The following is a 19,979-nucleotide window of genomic DNA, read 5'->3' as shown; positions in this document are numbered from 1 at the left end:
TAACTTTTCTTACATATTCTTAAGAACTTTTTTTAAAAAAGCTTCATAACTATTTAAAACTATGTGCTGGGTACTACAATGTACATGTTAAAATAAACCTCTGTTTTGAAGATGAAGAAAGTAAGGCTTAGGGGCATTTAGTATCTTGCTGATTTAAAATTCATTGCTAAAAAGAAAAAAGAACTCAAGCATAGCCAATGCACTTTTGAAACCGAACAATATGAGGGCGTTTCCCCTAGCAGGTACCAAAACATATTAGGAAGCCATGTTAAATAAATCAAATGGTGTGGGCCCAGAAGTAGACATATAGCTTGATGAAAACAAAAGTCTAGAAAGAGATATAAATATACATGGAAATCTAGAATATGATAAAGGTGGCATTTCAGATCTGTGAAAAAACAGAATGAACTGACACTGTCAATGGTAGGCGGTCCTGCTTCCTAACTGTAACTCTGGGCAAGGGATTTAGCTGCTCTGTGCTTCAGTTTCCTCAACTATAACAACAGAGATGTGTGTTAAAATTAAGTTTTAACTAATAAAGCAAATTTCCAGGCATGAAGCACATTGTTAGTAACTGTCACACAGAAAGAGGAAGAGGAGGAAGGTTTGATGCAGTTAACAACCAAGAAACAAGGCTGAATCTGAGTCTGAGGCCAAGCACAAAGAAAATCCTTTTGCAAATTAAAGGACTAAATTTTAAAGGTTTAACAGACATACAGACCAATGGAACAGAGAACACAGAAATGCATCCACAAATATATGCATGGTTAACTAATCTTTGACAAAGCAGGAAAGAGTATCCAATGGAAAAAGGTCTCTTCAGCAAGTGGTGCTGGGAGAACTGGACAGCGACATGCAGAAGAATGAAACTGGACCACCTTCTTACACCATATACATAAATAAACTCCAGATGGATGAAGGACCTGAATGTGAGACAGGAAACCATCAGAACCCTAGAGGAGAACACAGGCAACAACCTCTTTGACCTCAACCGCAGCAATTTCTTGCTCAATATGTCTCCAGAGCCTGGGGACTTAAAAGCAAAAATGAACTATTGGGACCTCATCAAGATAAAAAGCTTCTGCACTGCAAAGGAAATAATCAACAAAACAAAAAGGCAACTGACAGAATGGGAAAAGAAATTTGTAAATGACATATCAGATAAAGGGTTAGTATCCAAAAACTATAAGGAACTTACCAACTCAATACATGAAAAACAAATGATCTGGTGAAGAAATGGGCAGAAGACATGAATACTTTTCCAAAGAGCACATCCAGATGGCCAACAGACACATGAAATGATGCTCAAAGTCACTCACCATCAGGGAAATACAAATCAAAACCACATGGAGATACCACTTCACACCAGTTAGAGCAGCTAAAATTAACAACTCAGGAAACAACAGAAGCTGGTGAGGATGTGGAGAAATGGGAAACCCTCTTGCACTGTTGGTGGGAATGCAAACTGGTGCAGCCGCTCTGGAAAACAGTGCGGAGGTTCCTCAAAATATGAAACGCAGAACTACCCAAGATCCAGCAATAGCACTAGGGACTTACCCAAGGGATACAGGAGTGCTGATGCATAAGGGCACATGTACCCCAATGTTCAAAGCAGCACTTTCAACAATAGCCAAATCATGGAAAGAGCCTAAATGTCCATCAACTGACAAATGGATCAAGAAGATGTGGTTTACATATACAATGGAGTACTATATGGCAATGAGAAAGTGAAATCTGGCCATTTGTAGCAACGTGGATGGAACTCGAGGGTGTCATACTAAGTGAAATAAGTCAGGCAGAGAAAGATCTATGTTTTCACTCATATGTGGAACTTGAGAAGCTTAACAGATGACTATGGGGGGGGGGAAGGAGAAAAAAATAGTTACAGAGAGGGAGGGAAGCAAACCACAAGAGACTCTTAAATACAGAGAACAAACTGAGGGTAGATGGGGGGGTGCAGGCAGGTGAGAGGGGAAGGGGGGTGATGGGCATGGAGGAGGGCACTTGTTGGGATGAGCACTGGGTGTTGTATAGAAGTGATGAATCACGGAATCTTCCCCCAAAACCAAGAGCACACAGTACACACTGTATGTTCGCCAACTTGAGAACAAATTTTAAAAACAAATAAATACATACATAAATACTTTGAGGGGCACCTGGATGGCTCAGCTGGTTAAGCATCCAGTTAAGCAACTGTCTCTTGATTTCAGCTCAGATGATCTCACGGTTCATGGGATCGAACCCCATGTTGGGCTCTGCTCTAACAGTGGGGGAACCTGCTTGGGATTCTCTCTCCCTTTCTCTCAAAATAAATGAATAAACTTAAATACATATTTTTAAAAGTTAGAGCAAGGTTTTTAAAACATCTGTTTTTTAGGAGCACCCAGTTGGGTGGCATCTGACTCCCGATTGTGGCTCAGGTCATGATCCCAGGGTCGTGGGATCGAGCCCTGCAGATTCTCTGTCTCCCTCTGCCCCTCACTCCCACTCACACACACCCTCCCTCCCTCCCTCTCTCTCTAAAAAATAAGTAAGGGCACCTGCGTGGCTCAGTCAGTTAAGCGGCCAACTTCAGTTCAGGTCATGATCTCATGGTTCGTGAGTTCAAGCCCTGCATCGGGCTCTGTGCTGACAGCTCAGAGCCTGGAGCCTGCTTTTGATTCTGTGTCTCCCTCTGTCTCTCTGACGGTCCCCTGCTCACACTCTGTGTCTCTCTCTCTCAAAAATAAACAAACATTAAAAAAATTAAAAATAAATAAAAATTTTAAAATAAAATCTGTTTTTTAATCGTGGAGCTAGAAAGGGCTTCCTAAATAAGACATGAAAAAGCAAATGAAAAAGAGCAACAGATCCAACTGTACCAAAAGTGAAAAATCTCTATATGACAGGGAGAAAATACTGCCAACCTGTGTAACACAGGATAAATATCTAGGACATATCCATCACTCTTACCAGTTAAGAAGAAAGATGCAGACAAATTGGAGAGGTGGACAAGACACATGACCCGTGAGCAAACGCAAAGCTGCCCGGCTTCACTAGGAAGTACATAAATTACAACAGGAGACCATTGTCATTATCAGATTAACAAAAATTTAAGAAACTGATACTATCAAGTATTGGCAATCGAGTGGAAAACAGAAAATCTTCTAATCTGTCATGGGAAGCCAAATTGGTATTCCTTCTGGGTGAGCAACCTGGCAATTAAAAAACTTAACTACATCTTTCAGCGGAGCAATCCCTTTACAGATGGCTGCCCTACAAAACCCTCACGTATACTGAACGGATCCTGTACAAGGGCATGCCGACTCTCAGCATCTGTTATACTAAGATACGGCAAATTCTTCACAGGAAATAATATGATCACATGTTTAAGAGGAAGAAAAAAATGTGGTTCCACATGAGTGGCTCTCAACCCTAGCCACGCTTCTGAAATCACCTGATGTTTTTTAAAAAATAGAATTCTGAGCCCCACCCACCCCCGGAGATTCGGACTTAATTGGTTTGGGGGGGAGGAAAGGCACTGGTTATTTTTCAAAAGCTCCCAGGTGGTGCTAATAGGAAGTCAAGGCTGAACAAGACTGATCTGCATGGACCTGGAAAGCATTCCAAGACACAAAGTTTAAAAAAAGAAACTGCAGAGCCGTATGAACAATGTTACAATATTCATGGTTTGTAAAGTTATATATGTAAAACATAGGTAAATCATTACACGGACAAGCGTGTCTGTATCTGTGTGTGTGGACACATTCCATCCACCCTAATGGACATAAAACAGCACAGGATGCATACACCGAGCTAATGGCAGTGTTTACCTCTTAGAAAACGGGGGATGAGCAGGTGTTGGCACAGATCTTTGGGAACACTGGATCCATCCAGGTTGTTTAATACTTCAAGAATGTACTTATTACTTGTGTTATCAAAAATAAAGAACTTGGGGGGCGCGCCTTGGTGCCTCAGTCAGTTAAGCATCCAATTTGGCTCAGGTCATGATCTCATAGTTCGTGGGTTCGAGCCCAGCATCGGGGTCTGAGCTGACAGCTGGGGGCCTGGAGCCTGCCTCGGATTCTGTGTCTGCCTCTCTCTCTGCCCCTCCCCCACTTGCACACAGTCTTCCTCCCTAAAATAAGTAAACATTAAAAAAAAAAGAAACAATTTTTTAAACATAAGCTAGCAAAACACTGTGGACTGTGCTCCAATACAACATAGGAAAAGCTAGTGAAACCCTGGCATCATCTGGTGTCTTGATGTAACTGTGCAGTTCTATCTCCACGCCTGATTTATTTTCACTGACATCAACTAACTGGATTAAGTTTTAAAATTCTGAAAACCAGGTTTCTCTGAAACACTCTTGTTCCAGGGCCCGCAGAGTTGATGGGTCTTGCAGCTGCCCTGCTAATGGCTGTCGTCAGCACGGGGTCCTCGGGGTTCAGTCACTCCGTCAGGGCCCCCTCGTCTAGCCCTGCCACCATTACTGCGCTCACTGATTTCAACAGGGTCTTCAAATCACGGATTTAAGAGAAAAAACAGTCGTTTTTATAAATGAGGGAAGGAAAGGAGAAAGCTAGGAAAAGGGAACGGCAGAGAGCCGCTGGCTGATGCTGGTGGAGTAAGTGGCCGCTGTGCTCTGGACATCGGGTCAGAGCACAGCCCCCGGCAGGCCGCCTCTCTCACATCCACTCTCCCGTCCTTCTTCGCAAGCAGAGCCCTGTGTCCACGGGAGATCACAACGTGACCCCAGCCTCCACCGCAGACGGAGACGGCCAGGTGCCACGGCCGCGCCACTAACGGGCGTGTCCCCCTTGGGCAGACGTGGCTGGCTGTCCCTTCCACTCCTTCCCTTTGGTCGTGGCCCTTCCCTTTCCACCTTCCTACATCACAGATGGCATGGCTGCCGCTCTAGCGTCCATGAGCAAAGGAGGAAGGGTCACACCTGGGAATGCCTGAACCGGGGGGCCTCCCGCAGACACTGCGGCACCCAGCACTCATTCTGGACTGCCTTACCTCCAGACTTCTGGCCATGGGAGAGAAAAAGAGAGAGCAGAGCTTCTGTTATTGCGGCTATCTGTTATATGCAGCCAAACCTAAACCTTAGGTGACACAGAGAGGCAATTCTAGATAAATCCAGTAGATTTGAGACCAGGATGCGGAATACAGAAGAGCAGAGACTGCAAACAGGCCAGATGCAGCCACGACCACTCTTTCGTGCACTGTCAACGGCCGCTTCTGGGCAAAGGCAGCAGGGCTGAGTGTTTGCAACAGAGACAAGAGACCATCTGGCCCACTGGGCTGGAAAAAGTCACCGCTGGACCTTTTACAGAGCACACTTGTTGGCTCTAAGCGTAGAGGGGCCACTCGCAACTGCCAGGAAGGCAGGCCACCTCCCCCGTACCGCTGTCACCCCTTCGCCCCCACCCCTCGAGAGCCAAAGCAGCACCCTCACCAGCTGGGGGAGGGACTCCCGGTACTTGCTATTTAACTGGTTCACGAAGCAGCGGGTGATCCAGTAACAGTGGACACTGTCCTCTACCATCTCTTCCACGGCTTTGGCAATGGCTAGAAATACTTCATCTTCCGGCTCCTGAAAGATCAATAATAAATCTCTGGTTAAAGGAGGGGAGCCAGCAGAAGAGAGGAACGCATATTTCTTTGGTAAAAATGAAATCTCGCCCCCCAGCTTTTGAAGAGGCTGCATTAATAAATCAAAGTGGAACCGAAAAGCACACAGCCCACGACTAAAGAGAAGACCAAGGCGGAGCTAAGGATGGGTGACCAGAGAAATCTACTGGGATCAGTGGGGCTTGCGAGTGGCCAGGGTTCAGATTAAGCACTCAGAGATCTTCCCTTTCTAACATTTAAGGTCATCAAAGAAAACATAAATCATAAGCAAAGTGCTGACTCTCTCCACCCAAAAACATTCTCGGGGCTAGAAGAGAATTTCTCTCAAAAGGATGTGATAAACATCATCAGTAACTGGAGACATTTGTTAATACAGTAATTTGCAAAAAATCAAAGGGCTCCAAAAAGACTAATAAAGCATTTTCCTTATTTCAAAACATTCACTCACATATACCTTTAGATTTTTGTTCTATCTTTAAGCAACTCGTAAGTTAAAATCTCCCTGGAATCAGAATTTTAGGAATCAGAAAAATGGCATTTCTCAAACCTTGTGTAAATACTCAAAATATGAACATAAACCATCAGGTAAATTTCAACAAAGTAATCTTATAAAAACTAGAACCTACTAAAATCTATTTTGTTTTCAAATACCGTTATCTTACACAAAATTACATTTTCATCTAGGATTTAAGAACCAAAAGACTTTAGTGTTAAGAAGAAACTAAAAAGTATCCTTCTACTCCTTTTAAAAGCCCCAAGTTAAATCAAAATTCCTATTTTAAGAAAAGCATTTCATCTTAGGTCTCAACTTCATATTCTAGAATCTGTCAAGAGTAACAGACTCCCAGAAAGTAACATTTTCTAAACATGAATGTGTCAGAGGAAGAGACAGAAGACGGGAGGAAAGGGCAAGACGGCCTTGCTTCCCGGACTCCCGCCCAGTACCGGGCGCTATGCTCGGTGCTCCAGAATGCGGCAGCTCGCGGCTCCAGGCCGCTCCGAGAGGCCAGGGAAGGAGACCGACGTCCTTGGCTGTGTTCCCAGCCCCGTGCTGAGCACTGTCACACGCTCTACTACACACGAATACTAATGAGGCTGAGTGGGGCCCAAAGACGACGGGAGGCATGGGTGGCAGAGCCAACCCTGACGGCACATCTGCCCCAGGCCCCGGGGTGAGGGGGGGGGTTGCGCTTGGAGCCCCGACCAGCTGAGGAGGCAATGATGCCCCATCACTTAGGTTTCTTGAGCTAATAGTCTAACCTCCTGTCACATATCATTTAAGAGTTTGCAGAGTACTATCAACTTCGCTTTGCCAGAGATAAGCAAAGTTTAAAGAAGTTTGTTAAGAGTTCCAATTATCTTCAGGGCATTCTCTCTTGATAAACAAAAGTGGACAAAGTAAGGTCTGTCCGTGGGGACATCATTAACCTCAAAAAGACAAGTCAAAACTCTCAACGTGCTCTACTCGTAGGCTGCAAATTGCAATGGAAAAACATAAGCTTGGGCGGAGGGGCGCCTGGGCGGCTCAGTCGGTTGAGCATCTGACTCTGGCTCAGGTCATGATCTCATGGTTTGTGGGTTCAGTCCCATGTCAGGCTCTGTGCCGACAGCTGCTTCAACTTCTGTGTCTCCCTCTCTCTTCTCCTCCCAGCTCGTCCTGTCTGTCTCTGTCTCTCTCTCAAAAATAAACACTAAAAAAATAATAATAAAAATAAGGTTTGGGACACCTGGGTGGCTCAGTAGGTTGAGCATCTGACTCTGGATTTTGTATCAGATCCTGATCTCACTGTTCGTGAGTTCAAGCCCCACATGAGGCTTGCAGTGATGGTGCAGAGCCTGCTTGGGAGTCTCTCTCTCTCTCCCTCTCTCTCTCTCTCTCTCTCTGAGCCTCCCCTATGTGTGCACATGTAGAGACATGCACTCTTTCTCTCAAAAATAAATAAACTTTAAAAAATTGTTTTATAGAAGAGCACAGCTTGCAAGCAAATCCCGATTATGAGCAATCACTGTTTTGGCCACAGACACACACACACACACACACAGTTAAAATGCCAAAAATGAATTTCAAACTGCATTAAAATAGCCAAAGCCCAAAAGCTATCATTAGTCCTTTGCCTAAACTTTTCCTCTTCCCCTTTTTTCCCTTTACGAACAGTAAGCAGTCCAAGTAACTCGAGCGAGGGTCTGTCAAAGATGGAAGTTTAAAAAGTAGGTTGCAGTACTGGTTACGACACAAACGAGCAGGGCAGTACCCGTACGAAGGACCTGGAGCGGTTCATATTTGCAACTGTCACACAAGGGACCTGCGCACACAGGGGCGTGAAGGCTAGAGGAACTGGCGGAACTGGACTAAACCAGAGGGATCGGTGTCAACAGGGGGCTTTTAATACTCCAGGCTAGACGTGTAAACACATGGGTGTGTGTGAGTGAGTGTAGATGACTCTACACATTCAGAGAAGGTGCTCATATGTCCTAGCTCTTTCTACTGTCAGGACCTAGCAGCGATCACACACCAGCAACAAGGAGAACACAGACTGCCCTGTAAAAGCACACTTTGTTCAAAATAGAAATGGCTGATTCTAGACTTGGGGTAGAGAAAGTACAAGGTGGGTCTGCCCCAGAAAGTACAGAAATGCTCAAAATGGTGTGAACTTGCCATAAAGAGAGAGAAGTCCATCAGAAGGGGCTCCCTCTGGCCCAATCTGAGACAAGTTGAACATCAAATAAATAATAGTAGTTATGGGTTAAAGGCCACTGAATAAGAGAAATCCATAAACTCATTTTGACATAAATAAACAAATAAGGGAGAAGGGAAAGCCCTTCCTTATGAAAAAATGCCAGTAAATGCAGAAGGAAGCAGCAGTTAGAAAATCACCATCTGGCAATCAGCATAGTGAAATTGTTTCGGGCAGGAATCATTAGTGGATGGACGTTTACTTGGTCTCAAAAGCATCTCCTCACTAATTACTTATTACAAAAGGAAAAATAATCATCTTACACTGAAGAAAAAGGGCCGACACCACTGTAACCAACTGATCAAAGTCAGCGGTAACGGTAATTAAGTGTCATACCTCTGCAGTATTCCTGCCAAAAATTCATAATCAGATTTTAATCACGAGGAAACATCAAATGAACCCAAACTAAGAGACGCTCTACTGCCCAGTACTATTCAGATGTGCCAAGGTCATCACAGACCAAGGAACTTTTTCCAGATGGAAGCGGGGTAAGATGTAGCAATAAATGCCGTCTGTGAGCCCACACTGGCTTGTGGACCCGGAAAAGCAAAGCAGGAGGGCGTTCAGTAAGGCCTACAGGATCTGATCAGTAACGATTTTTCTGGGCTTGATAATTACAGAAGATGAAACACTTGGTGACGCTAGGTAAAAGTACATGGGAACACTGTACTATTTTTGCAAGTTTTTGTTTCTAAAATAATTTTTAAATAAAGAGTTAAAACATTTAAAGTATTTTCTAAATCATCAACAAAGGTTAAAACTAGTGGGTGAAAGTTTGGTAGGAAAGTATGATAAGTTCTGACCAAAACTTACTGTTGGTTTGTGATAAAGGGCATTACGGGGACAACTGGTCAGATGTGAACCGAGTCTGAAGACAGATCTGAATACGATATCGGTGTAAACGCTCTGGTTTCGATGACGACTCTATGGTTAGCCCATCCTATGCTTACCCAGGGGAGTGCTAGTTTCTTTAGGAAGTATACACAGAAGGAATGTGAGTCATGGAACGTCATGTCTGCATCTTATTTTCATGTGGTTTAGAAAAAATAGGTAAATATTATGTAGGAAAAATGACAAAGCAAACATAAGATATTAATGATGGGGAAACTTGGGTAAAGAGCATATAGGAATTCTTGGTAGTATTCTTGCCAAATTTGCAATTATTTCAAAATAAATTGTATTTTAAAAAATTAGGGGTGCCTGGATGGACCAGTCAGTTAAGTGTCCGACTTCAGCTCAGGTCATGATTTCACGGATCGTGAGTTCAAACCCCGCATCCGGCTCTGTGCTGACAACTCAGAGCCAGGAGCCTGCTTCAGATCCTGTGTCTCTGTCTCTCTCTCTCTGCCCCTTCCCCACTCATACTCTCTCTCTCCTTTAAAAATAAATAAACATTTAAAAAAGTTTTTAAAAACTTAGATTGAGTCAGAACGTGCAGGGCCACAAATGCCAAGGAAAGATGTACTGCCTTTACTCAGTTGCCACTGAGACTTTGTAAGGCAGAATATGATGCGGTCAAAGGCCGGCAGGATGGTCTAGACTTGAAGTAAGTGCTGGACAAAAGCGCCACTAACCAGTGGAAAGGAAGGACTTCGAGGCAACCTCCCAGACTCCAGCTGGTACATGCGGAGATAGACTTCAACCTGAGGCGTGGCCTCGCTGACAAAGCGAACGACTTTCAGGGCGTGCAGGATGTCACAGAACTGCTCCTTGCGGCACAGCATCACCTGGGCATGGGACTCGTGGTGGGGAGGCAGGATCCCTATATGGAGACCGGGGGTGGGGGGAGAGGGGAGAAGAAAGTGCAAAATACTGAGACACAAATCCAAATCCCTCTGCTACTGGAGAGAATCAAGTGAGAGGCTGCCCACTGTGACTGGACTAGAATCACAGATACTTAGTTACCATATGGATTCTGTCTTAGAAATTCTCTCTAGGGGCACCTGAGAGGCTCAGTCGGTTAAGCAGCCAGCTTCAGCTCAGGTCGTGATCTCACGGTTCGTGGGTTCGATCCCCGCGTCAGGCTCTGTCCTGTCAGCTAGCTCAGAGCCTGGAGCCTGCTTCGGATTCTGTGTCTCCCTCTCTCTCTGACCCTCCCCTGCTTGTGCTGTCTCTATCTCTCAAAAATAAATAAAAAACATTAAAAATAATTTTCTTAATTCTCTCTATAACACAACACAACCTTAAATGTTAAGTACTATCAGTATTTCAATGGCAACTGCACCACTGATATTTAAGAGAAATGAAATGGCATCAGAAAGCCCTTGAACAAGTGTGCCACCTCAGCTGCAGCCACATCAGTCACCAGGATGACTTCACGGAATGCATGGTGGTCAGCCTGGGGCCACCTCCGCTCCCGCAGACCCATCTCCAGTTTTTGCTCCTGCTATGCACTGAACTGTTCCCCCCAAAATGCGTATGTTAAAGCCCCAACAACCCCAGTGTGCCTGAATTTGGAGGCAGGGCCTATAAGGAGATTAAGGGTAAATGAAGTTGTAAGGGTGGACTGTAACCCAACAAAGCTCGGGCCCTTACAGGAGATACAGCATTTGCGCTCTCTCTCCCCCTCTCCCCCCCCCCCCCCTCTAGGTTGGGACAGATGGGTGGCCATCTACAAGCCAAGGGAGCCCTCACCAGGACCCAAACAGCCAGCACCTTGAGCTTGGATTTCTCGGCCTCCAGAACTGTGAGAATAGAGACTGTTGTGGAAGCAGCTCGGTCTGTGGAATTCGGTTATGGCCGCCCTTGCTAACCGTACAGGCCCCCCAACTCAGGACCAGCAACTACCCCTCAAATCCTCCTCTTCCCCAATGATCAAAACTTGCTCCCAGAGTAGCCGAGCTGCAGGACCAGAAGTCTTGGATTTTCACTGATGAGGCCACCTTACATTATATTCTGATGCCATTTAATGCTGACTCATTGAAACATGTCTACCTATGAGGTTTGGAGGAAAACCCTTTTTTATTTTTTTTAACAAACAAATGGCATGAGAAAAGCACAGTGGAAAGAGCACTGGACAGGCTTTCAGTAAACACAGGTTCTAGTCCGGGCCCGAGACACCAGGACTCCCACAAATGTCTCTGGGCACTTGTTCCCTCAGCTGTCAGAGGTCAGAGGTGGGATGGGTAAGCATGTCACCAAGAGTTCCCTGCACAACACTGGCCCCAAAAGCCCACATGAGGAAAAGGATTCCAGGGTCAAACAGATTTGAAAAATGCTTGTGCTCTGTCTCTTAAAAATAAATAAACGCAGGGGCGCCTGGGTGGCTCAGTCGGTTGAGTGTCCGACTTCAGCTCAGGTCATGATCTCACAGTTCATGGGTTTGAGCCCTGCGTCGGGCTCTGTGCTGAAAGCTCAGAGCCTGGAACCTGCTTTGAATTCTGTGTTTCCCTCTCTCTCTCTTTCTCTGTCCATCCCCTGTGCATGCCCTGTCTCTCTCTGTCTCTCAAAAAAATAAATAAACGTAAAAAAAAGAATTTTTTAAATAAATAAATAGGTAAATGTAAAAAAAAAATTTTTAATCGTATTTATTCCAGCCTCATTAAACGTAAGGAGGCTGTATAGGGACACAAACTCTGGAGTCAAAGTGCCTGGGTTTGAACTCTAGCTCTACAGTTAACTGGCTGGGTGACTGTTAGCCCCTTACTCAATCTTCCTTAAAGAAGGCTTAGCTTCTCCAGCTGAAAAATGAGACAAATAATATCTGTGTCACACAGCTGTCGTAATGACTAAAAAATGGTATCAGGTGCTTCGAGAGTGCACAGCATACACTAAGCTAGCGTCAGCGTTAGCTGTAAAGCGGATAAGGATTACTCTTTTAGCACAAAACTCCACAGATCCAGGGTTCTGAAGAGCATTCTGGGAAACTAGGTAGATGAGCGCGGAAGATTTGCGCTAGCGTGACGCCGTGTGAACATCAGGAGGAGGGAACCCACTGAAAGGTCCTCCGGGTGGAGGCTGCCAGAGGTCAAGGGCTGTAGCTGAGCCCCTCACACTGCCAGAGCAGCGCCGCGCCTCCCACGTGCAGCCTCTAGCCACGAGCCGGCCCTGGAGCTCTGACGCTTGCCTGAAACGGCACCAGGAGCAGGCCCGACGAGGCCCCCGAACAGGAACCCCTGTGCTAGGAAGGGGCGGCCCGTCTCCTCCCAAGCGCCAGCGTCTTCACCGCAAAGACAACAAGGGCTTACCTGAGAAAGTGGGGGAAACGGAGGGCACGAACGGGCCTGGACACTCACGAGGTGTCACAAAGCACAACTGTACGTCTCCCTCTCAACCCACTGGTGTCGGTCACTAACATGACACACAGTACTTCCCAGCAGAAACAGAGCGTCGGCGTCCCTGGAAGGCATTTACTGTGAGGTCTCTGGAAATGCCAAGATTTCAGAGAGAGCTCAGGCGGGGGGAGCTAAAACCGCCGAGGCCTGCTCTCTGGGCAGTGACTGTGCCGTCCCCCACCAGAAATACGAGTGCTCAGAGCCTGTCGGGATGCACAGCAAGACGAGGCACTACACTTTCTAGAATGGACTGGACGCCCTCGCCGCCTCCGCGTTACGTCAGCAGGCTCAGGGCCGCAGATGTGTCAAGTCCCGGAAGCACCGTGCGCTCTGGAAACAGAGCGAGGCCTGCGGTCCCGCCTGCCTTCAGACGGGCTCCGCCGACCCAAGCTCCCATCCGGCTCTGCCACCTGCAGACTGGGAGGCCTCGGGCAAGGACTGAGCCTTGCAGGCTTCCGCCCCATCTGCAAAACTGGGTATGAAGACCGACCTCAGTGGGGAATCCGGGGATCACCCGCACTGTCAGTTTGTTTAGGGAAGAAGGAAGAGGAGGATGGCAGTGGGGGCGGGCGAGACGCATCAGCAGGCTCAGCAGGACTAGACGAAGAAACGCTTGGTCCAAAGGGACGCGGCCAGGCGCCGAGCCCACCTGCCCTCCCACAGACACCGCAGGCTCTTTTCTTCAGCCCGTCACTGGAACCTACCGGTTTAGGCTGCTAGAAGTAAAAGCTCTTCAGTTTCCTTCGGCCTCTGACAGCACTCCCTAGGACGTGAGGCCGCTACCGCTGGGAATCACAGAAATCACGAATCGAGAGCTACAGTCCATGAGTTAATTTAGCTCACCAGCCTCATTTCCCAGGAGCAGAAGCCGGGGCCCAGCCGGGGTCCTGTTGGGGCTGCCTGGCGGGCGGCGAAGGCCAGGCCGCCCTCCTCCAGCCCCAGGCTCCTCCCGCACCTTGTTTCAGGAACTCACCTTCCCTTCTCCTCTATTATTACTAACCTGACACTGTCAGAGTGACATTTAATGTCCTGCGACTGATGTCACCTTAAAGGTTTTCACAGTGAGCGATACTCAGCCTCCTGAGACCGGGCCCCACAGGCAGGAAAGGGCCCAGGAAAACCCTCTTTCTCCCGACTGGTAAGATGACAAATACCCATCACTCATTTCCGAGGACAAATCTCCCAACTCTCGAGTCTCCTACCTAGAAGCACCTTCCACACCAACGCACGGTACATGGACGGGAGAGGGAATCTCTGGCTAAAAGTACAAAGTTTCTCGATATCTGGAGGAAGGGAAAAGAGAACAACTGGGTTAGAAGCTTTTAGGCTGCTCACATCAAAGTGCATTTCATTTTTTTCCTTAAAGTAAGACATTTCTCCAGAGGAAGTCTACACAATCAGTAAATCTAGAAAAGGCAACGCTGGTCTGATTTCCGGCCCAGGTGCTCCACCAACTAGCTACGTGACGACCATCAGGCCTTTGCGGCCCAGGAGATGCATCTTGCCTGCAGCAGGCAGTTACTAGTCACAATTTATTTCACTGAATCCGCAGCACAAGCGTGTTGGGTAGTTAAAGTTTTAAAGCTGCAGAAACTGAGCGTCCAAGCAGTGAAGTGACCTGACTTAGCCGGCAGAGCCAGGGAGCGGCCCGGCCACCTCGGGTCCCCGCGTCCGCTAGTAAACCACGCTCAGCTGTCCCGGACCTCCGTTCCCCCCGCTCGTCAAATTCCACACGTGCTTGAAACACGAGGATCGGGTGGGGGAACGGTTTTGAAATGCTAAAAACACTCTATGCATCTAAAGTACTATTTATACCTATGATTGTTTATTTCACTTTGGTCGGCAGACCAGACCTTCTTATTACTACAAAGCAACTAAGTCAACGCATAACGTAGTTTCACCGGAGAAAAAGCGTGGCAAGAGTTACCAGTTTGCCCAGAAGCTACGGTAACACCGCTGAAAACTGAGGAAATATACATGGGTCTAATATGAGACTATCACTGACTTTGTAAAGTCCTTTCACTGACATCGGGCTCGGCCTCAGCAAATAGAAGCTTGAAAAATCCGTAACTTCTCCCCCAATACACCATTTACCCGCTAACAAATACGGCAGGTAACAAATACCGCTGAGGTCTTTTAAGATAGCATTTCTCTCAGGACAGCTGGGGCGACTAACACCCGGCAACCCTAACTGAACTTGGAAAACTCACCCAGCCGGTCATCTTTGAGGAGAATCTCCAAGGATTTCTTTTCTTCAACTCCACGAAACCCCACTTTCTCGTAATACACTGAACGGAAGTTTCTCTGAGAGTCCTCAGTCATGTTTCATTCCTGGAGGAGAGAGAGACAGTAGGGAGGGGGAACGAGTGAGCTTAAAAACAGAGGCGGGACAATTTGGGCATTTTTCCAATGATTTTCTCCAACTTCCCCATGAATCCAATATACGAAAATGAACTAGCTGCCTCTGTAAAGGATTCAACATTAAATATCCTTTTTAAAAAATTATTTATGAGAGAGAGAGAGAGAGAGAGAGAGAGAGAGAGAGAGACAGAATCCCAAGCAAGCTCCATGCTGCCAGCACAGAGCCTGACACAGGGTTTGATCTCACTAAAACCTGAGATCACCACCTGATTCAAAATCAAGAGCCACTTAAATGAGTGAGCCACCCAGGTGCCCCTAAATGTCTCATTTTAAGTAACTAACACCACCTCACCTATGTTCCTTGGCCGAAAACCAAGACATAAAACGAAAGTCCTCTGAGTCGCTAAAATAAATTTCACAAGGTTCATGCACGAAGGCTACTTTACTTATGGGAGTTCCCAGCCACGATTCATGTTCAAAGAAAAGAAAAGGAAAAAAAAGTGAAATACCAGGACAAGATGTCATGCAAAAGGAGTTAACAAACAGTATCTGCTTGGAATTGTTCTTGTTTTTACAAATAATCATGCATTAAAAACATGAAACTATATTCCAAAATGTTGGCGATGTGTCATCTGTAGGTGGTATGATTCTGGGTGATTTAAATTTCCTTTCTTCTGCTTAGCCGCATTCTCAAATGGGCATGTTGTGAAATGAAAAAGCTAAACTATAAAAAAGTAAAAAGCCACAAGTATCTCCCTTAGGTTTCCTTTAAACACAATCCTCCCAAATGTAGTTATGGAAATTCAGAGCCCGCAAGGGACTAAGAGTGGGGAATTGTAAACCAGAAGAGGGGCAGAGGCGAAGCCTGTTGACAAACGATACCACAGAGCTGGAGACAAAAGAGCGACTTAAAATCTCGCCTCCAGCCTCAAAAAGTTCAGTGGTGTCAGGTTCCTTCACAGTAACGTTCACAAGACTGACCTCAAGACATCAGAAAAAGGTCCGATTAGGTTGGCGTTTTAAGAATAAAATGGATGTAGTGCATTTTTCAGGAAGTATGGCACTGCCTGAAACAAATACTTAAAATGTCGGTGCAAAAAAAAAAAAGTCTAATCCTCAGGTTTTAGAAATCCTGACAAGTCCCCCTTGACGATGAGAGGGTTGAGTTCCAGAAAAAGCCAAGGTCTTCCTTATTAAAAAGATGGTCTCTGAACCCCTTTAATCACAGGAAAGATAAGGATTCGTTTCAAATGAGAAATTCTAAAGGATTCTGAGCTTTGGGGGCCACGTGTTAAAAAAAAAAAATTCCAAAGCACTAAAATGTCAAATGAGTTAAGTGATGCATTTAAAAGCAGCAAAGAGCGGCACCTGGGTGGCTCAGTCAGTTAAGCATCTGACTTTGGCTCAGGTCATGATCTTACGGTTCAAGGGTTCAAACCCCGCCTCGGGTTCTGTGCTGACAGCTCGGAGCCTGGAGCCTGTCTTCAGATTCTGTGTCTCCCCCTCTCTCTGACCCTCTCCCACTCGTGCTCTGACTCCCCTGTCTCAAAAATAAATAAACTATAAGAAAGATTTTTTTTAAAGCGGCAAACAGCCGCAGGGCGGTGCAGGGCCCGTTACCTACACACACAGTTCTCAGATTGCACCCCATGGGCCACAGGTCCTCCCGGAGGAGAGTTACACTCCCGCCCCTGAGCGTCCGTTTGAGGAGAAGTAAACACATCCTGCTCCAAGACCCCAGGTCCCCCTGTCCCTGTGAAGCGTCACCTCCGGCGGTAGAAACCACGCCCGGGTGGAGACTAAGCGGTCCGGGGGGGAGGCGGCGGAAACCGGGCCCAGCGCGCTGACCGGCCGCCGGGCCGGGGAGGCGACGTGAGGACCGCCGCGGGGACCCGCGCGCCCGAGGGGGGGCCACGGGGCGTAGGGAGGCTGCGGGTCACCTGCGCCCAAGTAGCCCGCGAGTCACCGCCCCGCCGTCGCCGGACGTGACGTCACTGACGTCGGAGGGGCGGTGCCGAGAGTGCGCGTGCGTGTGGCGCATGCGCAGAGGTTCCGCTCACGGACCCGGCCATCCGGACGCATCCGAGAGCGGAAAGCGAGTGTGGTCTTTGGCTCAGACTCTGGTCGCTGCGCTGGCCTGTGGCCCCTGTCCTCTGGTTCTCCCGGCCCGAGAATCTCACGACCACCTTATTTCCTCCGTCCTGGCGGCTAGTGTTTGGGATGCTCTCTCTTCCCCGTCCCTTAAGCTCCCTGCCTGCAGGGGGAGGCGGGTCGGGGACCTGCTCGGAGCCTGGGAGGATGCTCCTCAGCCCCGTCTGCGGTGGAAGACGCCTGTGTTGTTTTATTTCTTTTTTTCTCCGTGCAGGATGTGGAAACAAGTAAAGACCAAGCACAGGAGGCAATTTATTCAGAGCTTGTGTGCCAGAGAGCCACCATCACTTGAGTTTGGGCATAAAATCAAAGGCAGGCAGAGGAGTGGGGACGCTTGATAGAGGGAAAAGGGGAATGAATGCTTCAGAGGTTCCCTCGTCCCAGGCTGCAAGAGAAGCTGTAGGGAGACTAATAAGAAGTGGGGCATCCCTGGCCATCGTCCGTTAGCCATGTGTGGCTTTCTCTCGTTGGTCCTAGGTTGGGACAAAAATTAGGGAAGCTGTCAGTTATTAATCAAGTCCTGGCCGTTTGGGGTCCATTGTTACACTCTGTTGTTTACCTTCCGGGGTGGTTATTAACGCTGGTGGCGGTCTGGCTTCCTGCAAGGCTGACTTCTAGCACGCAGGCTTCCTAGGCAGATTATTACAGATAAGGGGTTGCTGCGAGTTGGGGGTCAGAGTTCTGTTTTTGCATGTGTATATTCAGCCCCTCACGTTAAACACTATACAATTAAGTTCCGTGGAAAATGAAATTTAAGGAATACTAAATACAGGCCCCAATTTATTAGATTCAGCAGACATAACAACTACTCTGTAAAATGGCTCCTAACGTTGATAAACATTTTCAGTGTCTTCTACTTACCTTGTCCACACACACCAGCACTGGTCCTGGGGACATGTCTCTGAGCACGCTGTCTGGGTTGGTTTCTAAATCACCACAGCCGGAGAGGTACCCCTTAGAGAAAAGTCGGTTCAGCAGTGGGTGCTGCCTCCTTAAAAGTCCAAATCTTTCCAGAACGGACCCCACGGAGGCCAAGCTCTACAGCTTGGAAACTTTGGAATCAGTGGTACTGAAGTCAGTCCAGTTACAGTCCCTAAGTTTGTGGTGCGGAGGCTAAACAGAACTTGGAAAAGAAGCTTGTGGTGGCGGAACTCAAGCCATTAATGGTCCTCCCAACCCGCTCCCATCACCACCTTTGGGTCCTCAGTACTGGGGTACTAAGCCTTGAATAGGCAGTGTTTGTTCACATTGGGAGGAATTCTTCAAGGTGCAGGTTTCAAGAAGTCCACCTGCTTTATTTACTTCATTGGAACTTCAGACCAGTCACAATTTCCCTTTTTTTTTTTTAATTTTAAAATAGAGCAAATCATGGGGACAATATCATAGAGGCATTGGAAGGATTAAATGAGAAATTGCATCAAGCACTTGGCACAGTGCCTGGCACTTGGCACAGTGAGGATATATGTGCAACAGCTGCCAATAGCTGAAGAGTGACAATATGGTTGTCTTTAACTGCCATTCACTGTGCTTTTTGATGAGCTGATAAACAGAATATTTGGAAGCTTCTATAGGTAATAAGTCTCTTAGAGACTATTCTTAACTGCAGCCAGAGTGACCTTTTTTCTTTTCCTTTTTTTTTAGTTTAGAGAAAGCACGAGCAGGGGAGAAGAGGGAGGGAGAAAGAGAGAGAGAGAGAGAGACAGACACAGAGAGAATCTTAAACAGGGTCCATGCTGAGCATGACACCAGGCTTGATTCCACAACTCTGGGATCATGACCTGAGCCAAAATCAAGAGTCAGATGCTCAACTGACTGAGCCACCCAGGTGCCCCCAGAGTGACCCATTAAAAATGTCCTTTCTCAGGGCACCTGGGTGGCTCAGTTGGCCAAGCGTCCAACCCTTGATTTTGACTCAAGTCATGATCCCTCGGTTTGTGGGTTTCAGCTCAGAGACTCCTCTCTTGCCCTTTCTCTCTGTCACTCCACCGTCGGTGCATGAGCTCACTCTCCATCTCTCTTTCAAAATAAATCAATATTTTTTAAAATGGCCTTTCTCTGCTTAAAATCTTGCAATGGCTTCCCATTTCCTGCAGAGCAAAAACCAAAATCTTTTTGTCATGTGCCTCCTTACTTCAGCTTCATCTACTATCAGGGACCCTCTTGTCTTAGGACATTCTCATGTTTGTTCTCTCTGCCTGAAATGCTCTTTCCAGAGACGGCCACATAGTCTGTTCACTCACCTCAATGCTGGTCAAATTCCTCCTCCGAAAGGCCTATTGTAACCACCCTACCTAAAATTGCCAACTCATTGCCCAAATCCCAATCTCCTCCCATACTCTACTTTTCCTTTCTTCCATAGCACTTCCCACCTCACACACAACATAATCCACGTATGTATTTTAGTTGTTATTGAGTCTATCTCTCACCAGAACGTCAATTTCACAAGGTCAGGAACCTCTGCTTTGTTAACTGATGCACCCCCAGTTCACGGGACAGTGCTCTGCACGTAGTAAGTGCTCAACTGAGACTTGAGTGAAGAGATGCCACACCCTGTGAGTGCATAGCCATTCTTTAATGTTGAGTGTGTGGGCTGTTGGGTGTCGGAGGACGTTATTGGTCATGTGACCCTTGCCACACACAGAATATAGAGTGAAATAGGCGGGTGCAATACTGGGATTCATAACAAGAAATATCTTTTTGGTCTTTATCCCTGTTTCTTGCTTAGAGCTCCTAAAACCCTTGGAATGTCCTAAGTGTAGAGAGTGATAAAGATGTGTTGTGTTGTGTTGTGTTAATGAGGTGACTTTGGAACTGCACCTGTGGATGGGGGGGGGGGGGACTA

General features: G+C 46.9%; 1 protein-coding gene across 5 annotated transcripts in view; it reads right to left on the bottom strand.

The window, feature by feature from the left end:
• Nucleotides 1–16,944, bottom strand: part of LOC115295622 (TBC1 domain family member 7) — a 22,124-nt gene extending 5,180 nt beyond the window's left edge. The window contains exons 1-5 of one of the 5 annotated variants that reach the window (XM_029943699.1): nucleotides 16,927–16,944; nucleotides 14,836–14,956; nucleotides 13,828–13,908; nucleotides 9,926–10,113; nucleotides 5,441–5,578 (exon numbers count right to left, since the gene is read on the bottom strand). In XM_029943699.1, coding sequence (XP_029799559.1) covers nucleotides 5,441–5,578; nucleotides 9,926–10,113; nucleotides 13,828–13,908; nucleotides 14,836–14,947 — 519 coding nt within the window. In that variant the 5' untranslated portion in view covers nucleotides 14,948–14,956; nucleotides 16,927–16,944. The other 4 variants (XM_029943695.1, XM_029943696.1, XM_029943698.1 and 1 more) reach the window with 4 other exon arrangements.
• Nucleotides 16,945–19,979: the final 3,035 nt, after the last annotated feature.

This window comes from Suricata suricatta, chromosome 7 (assembly GCF_006229205.1).
Source record: "Suricata suricatta isolate VVHF042 chromosome 7, meerkat_22Aug2017_6uvM2_HiC, whole genome shotgun sequence".
Lineage (NCBI taxonomy): Eukaryota > Metazoa > Chordata > Mammalia > Carnivora > Herpestidae > Suricata > Suricata suricatta.
This window is presented reverse-complemented; position numbering and strand designations above follow the sequence as displayed.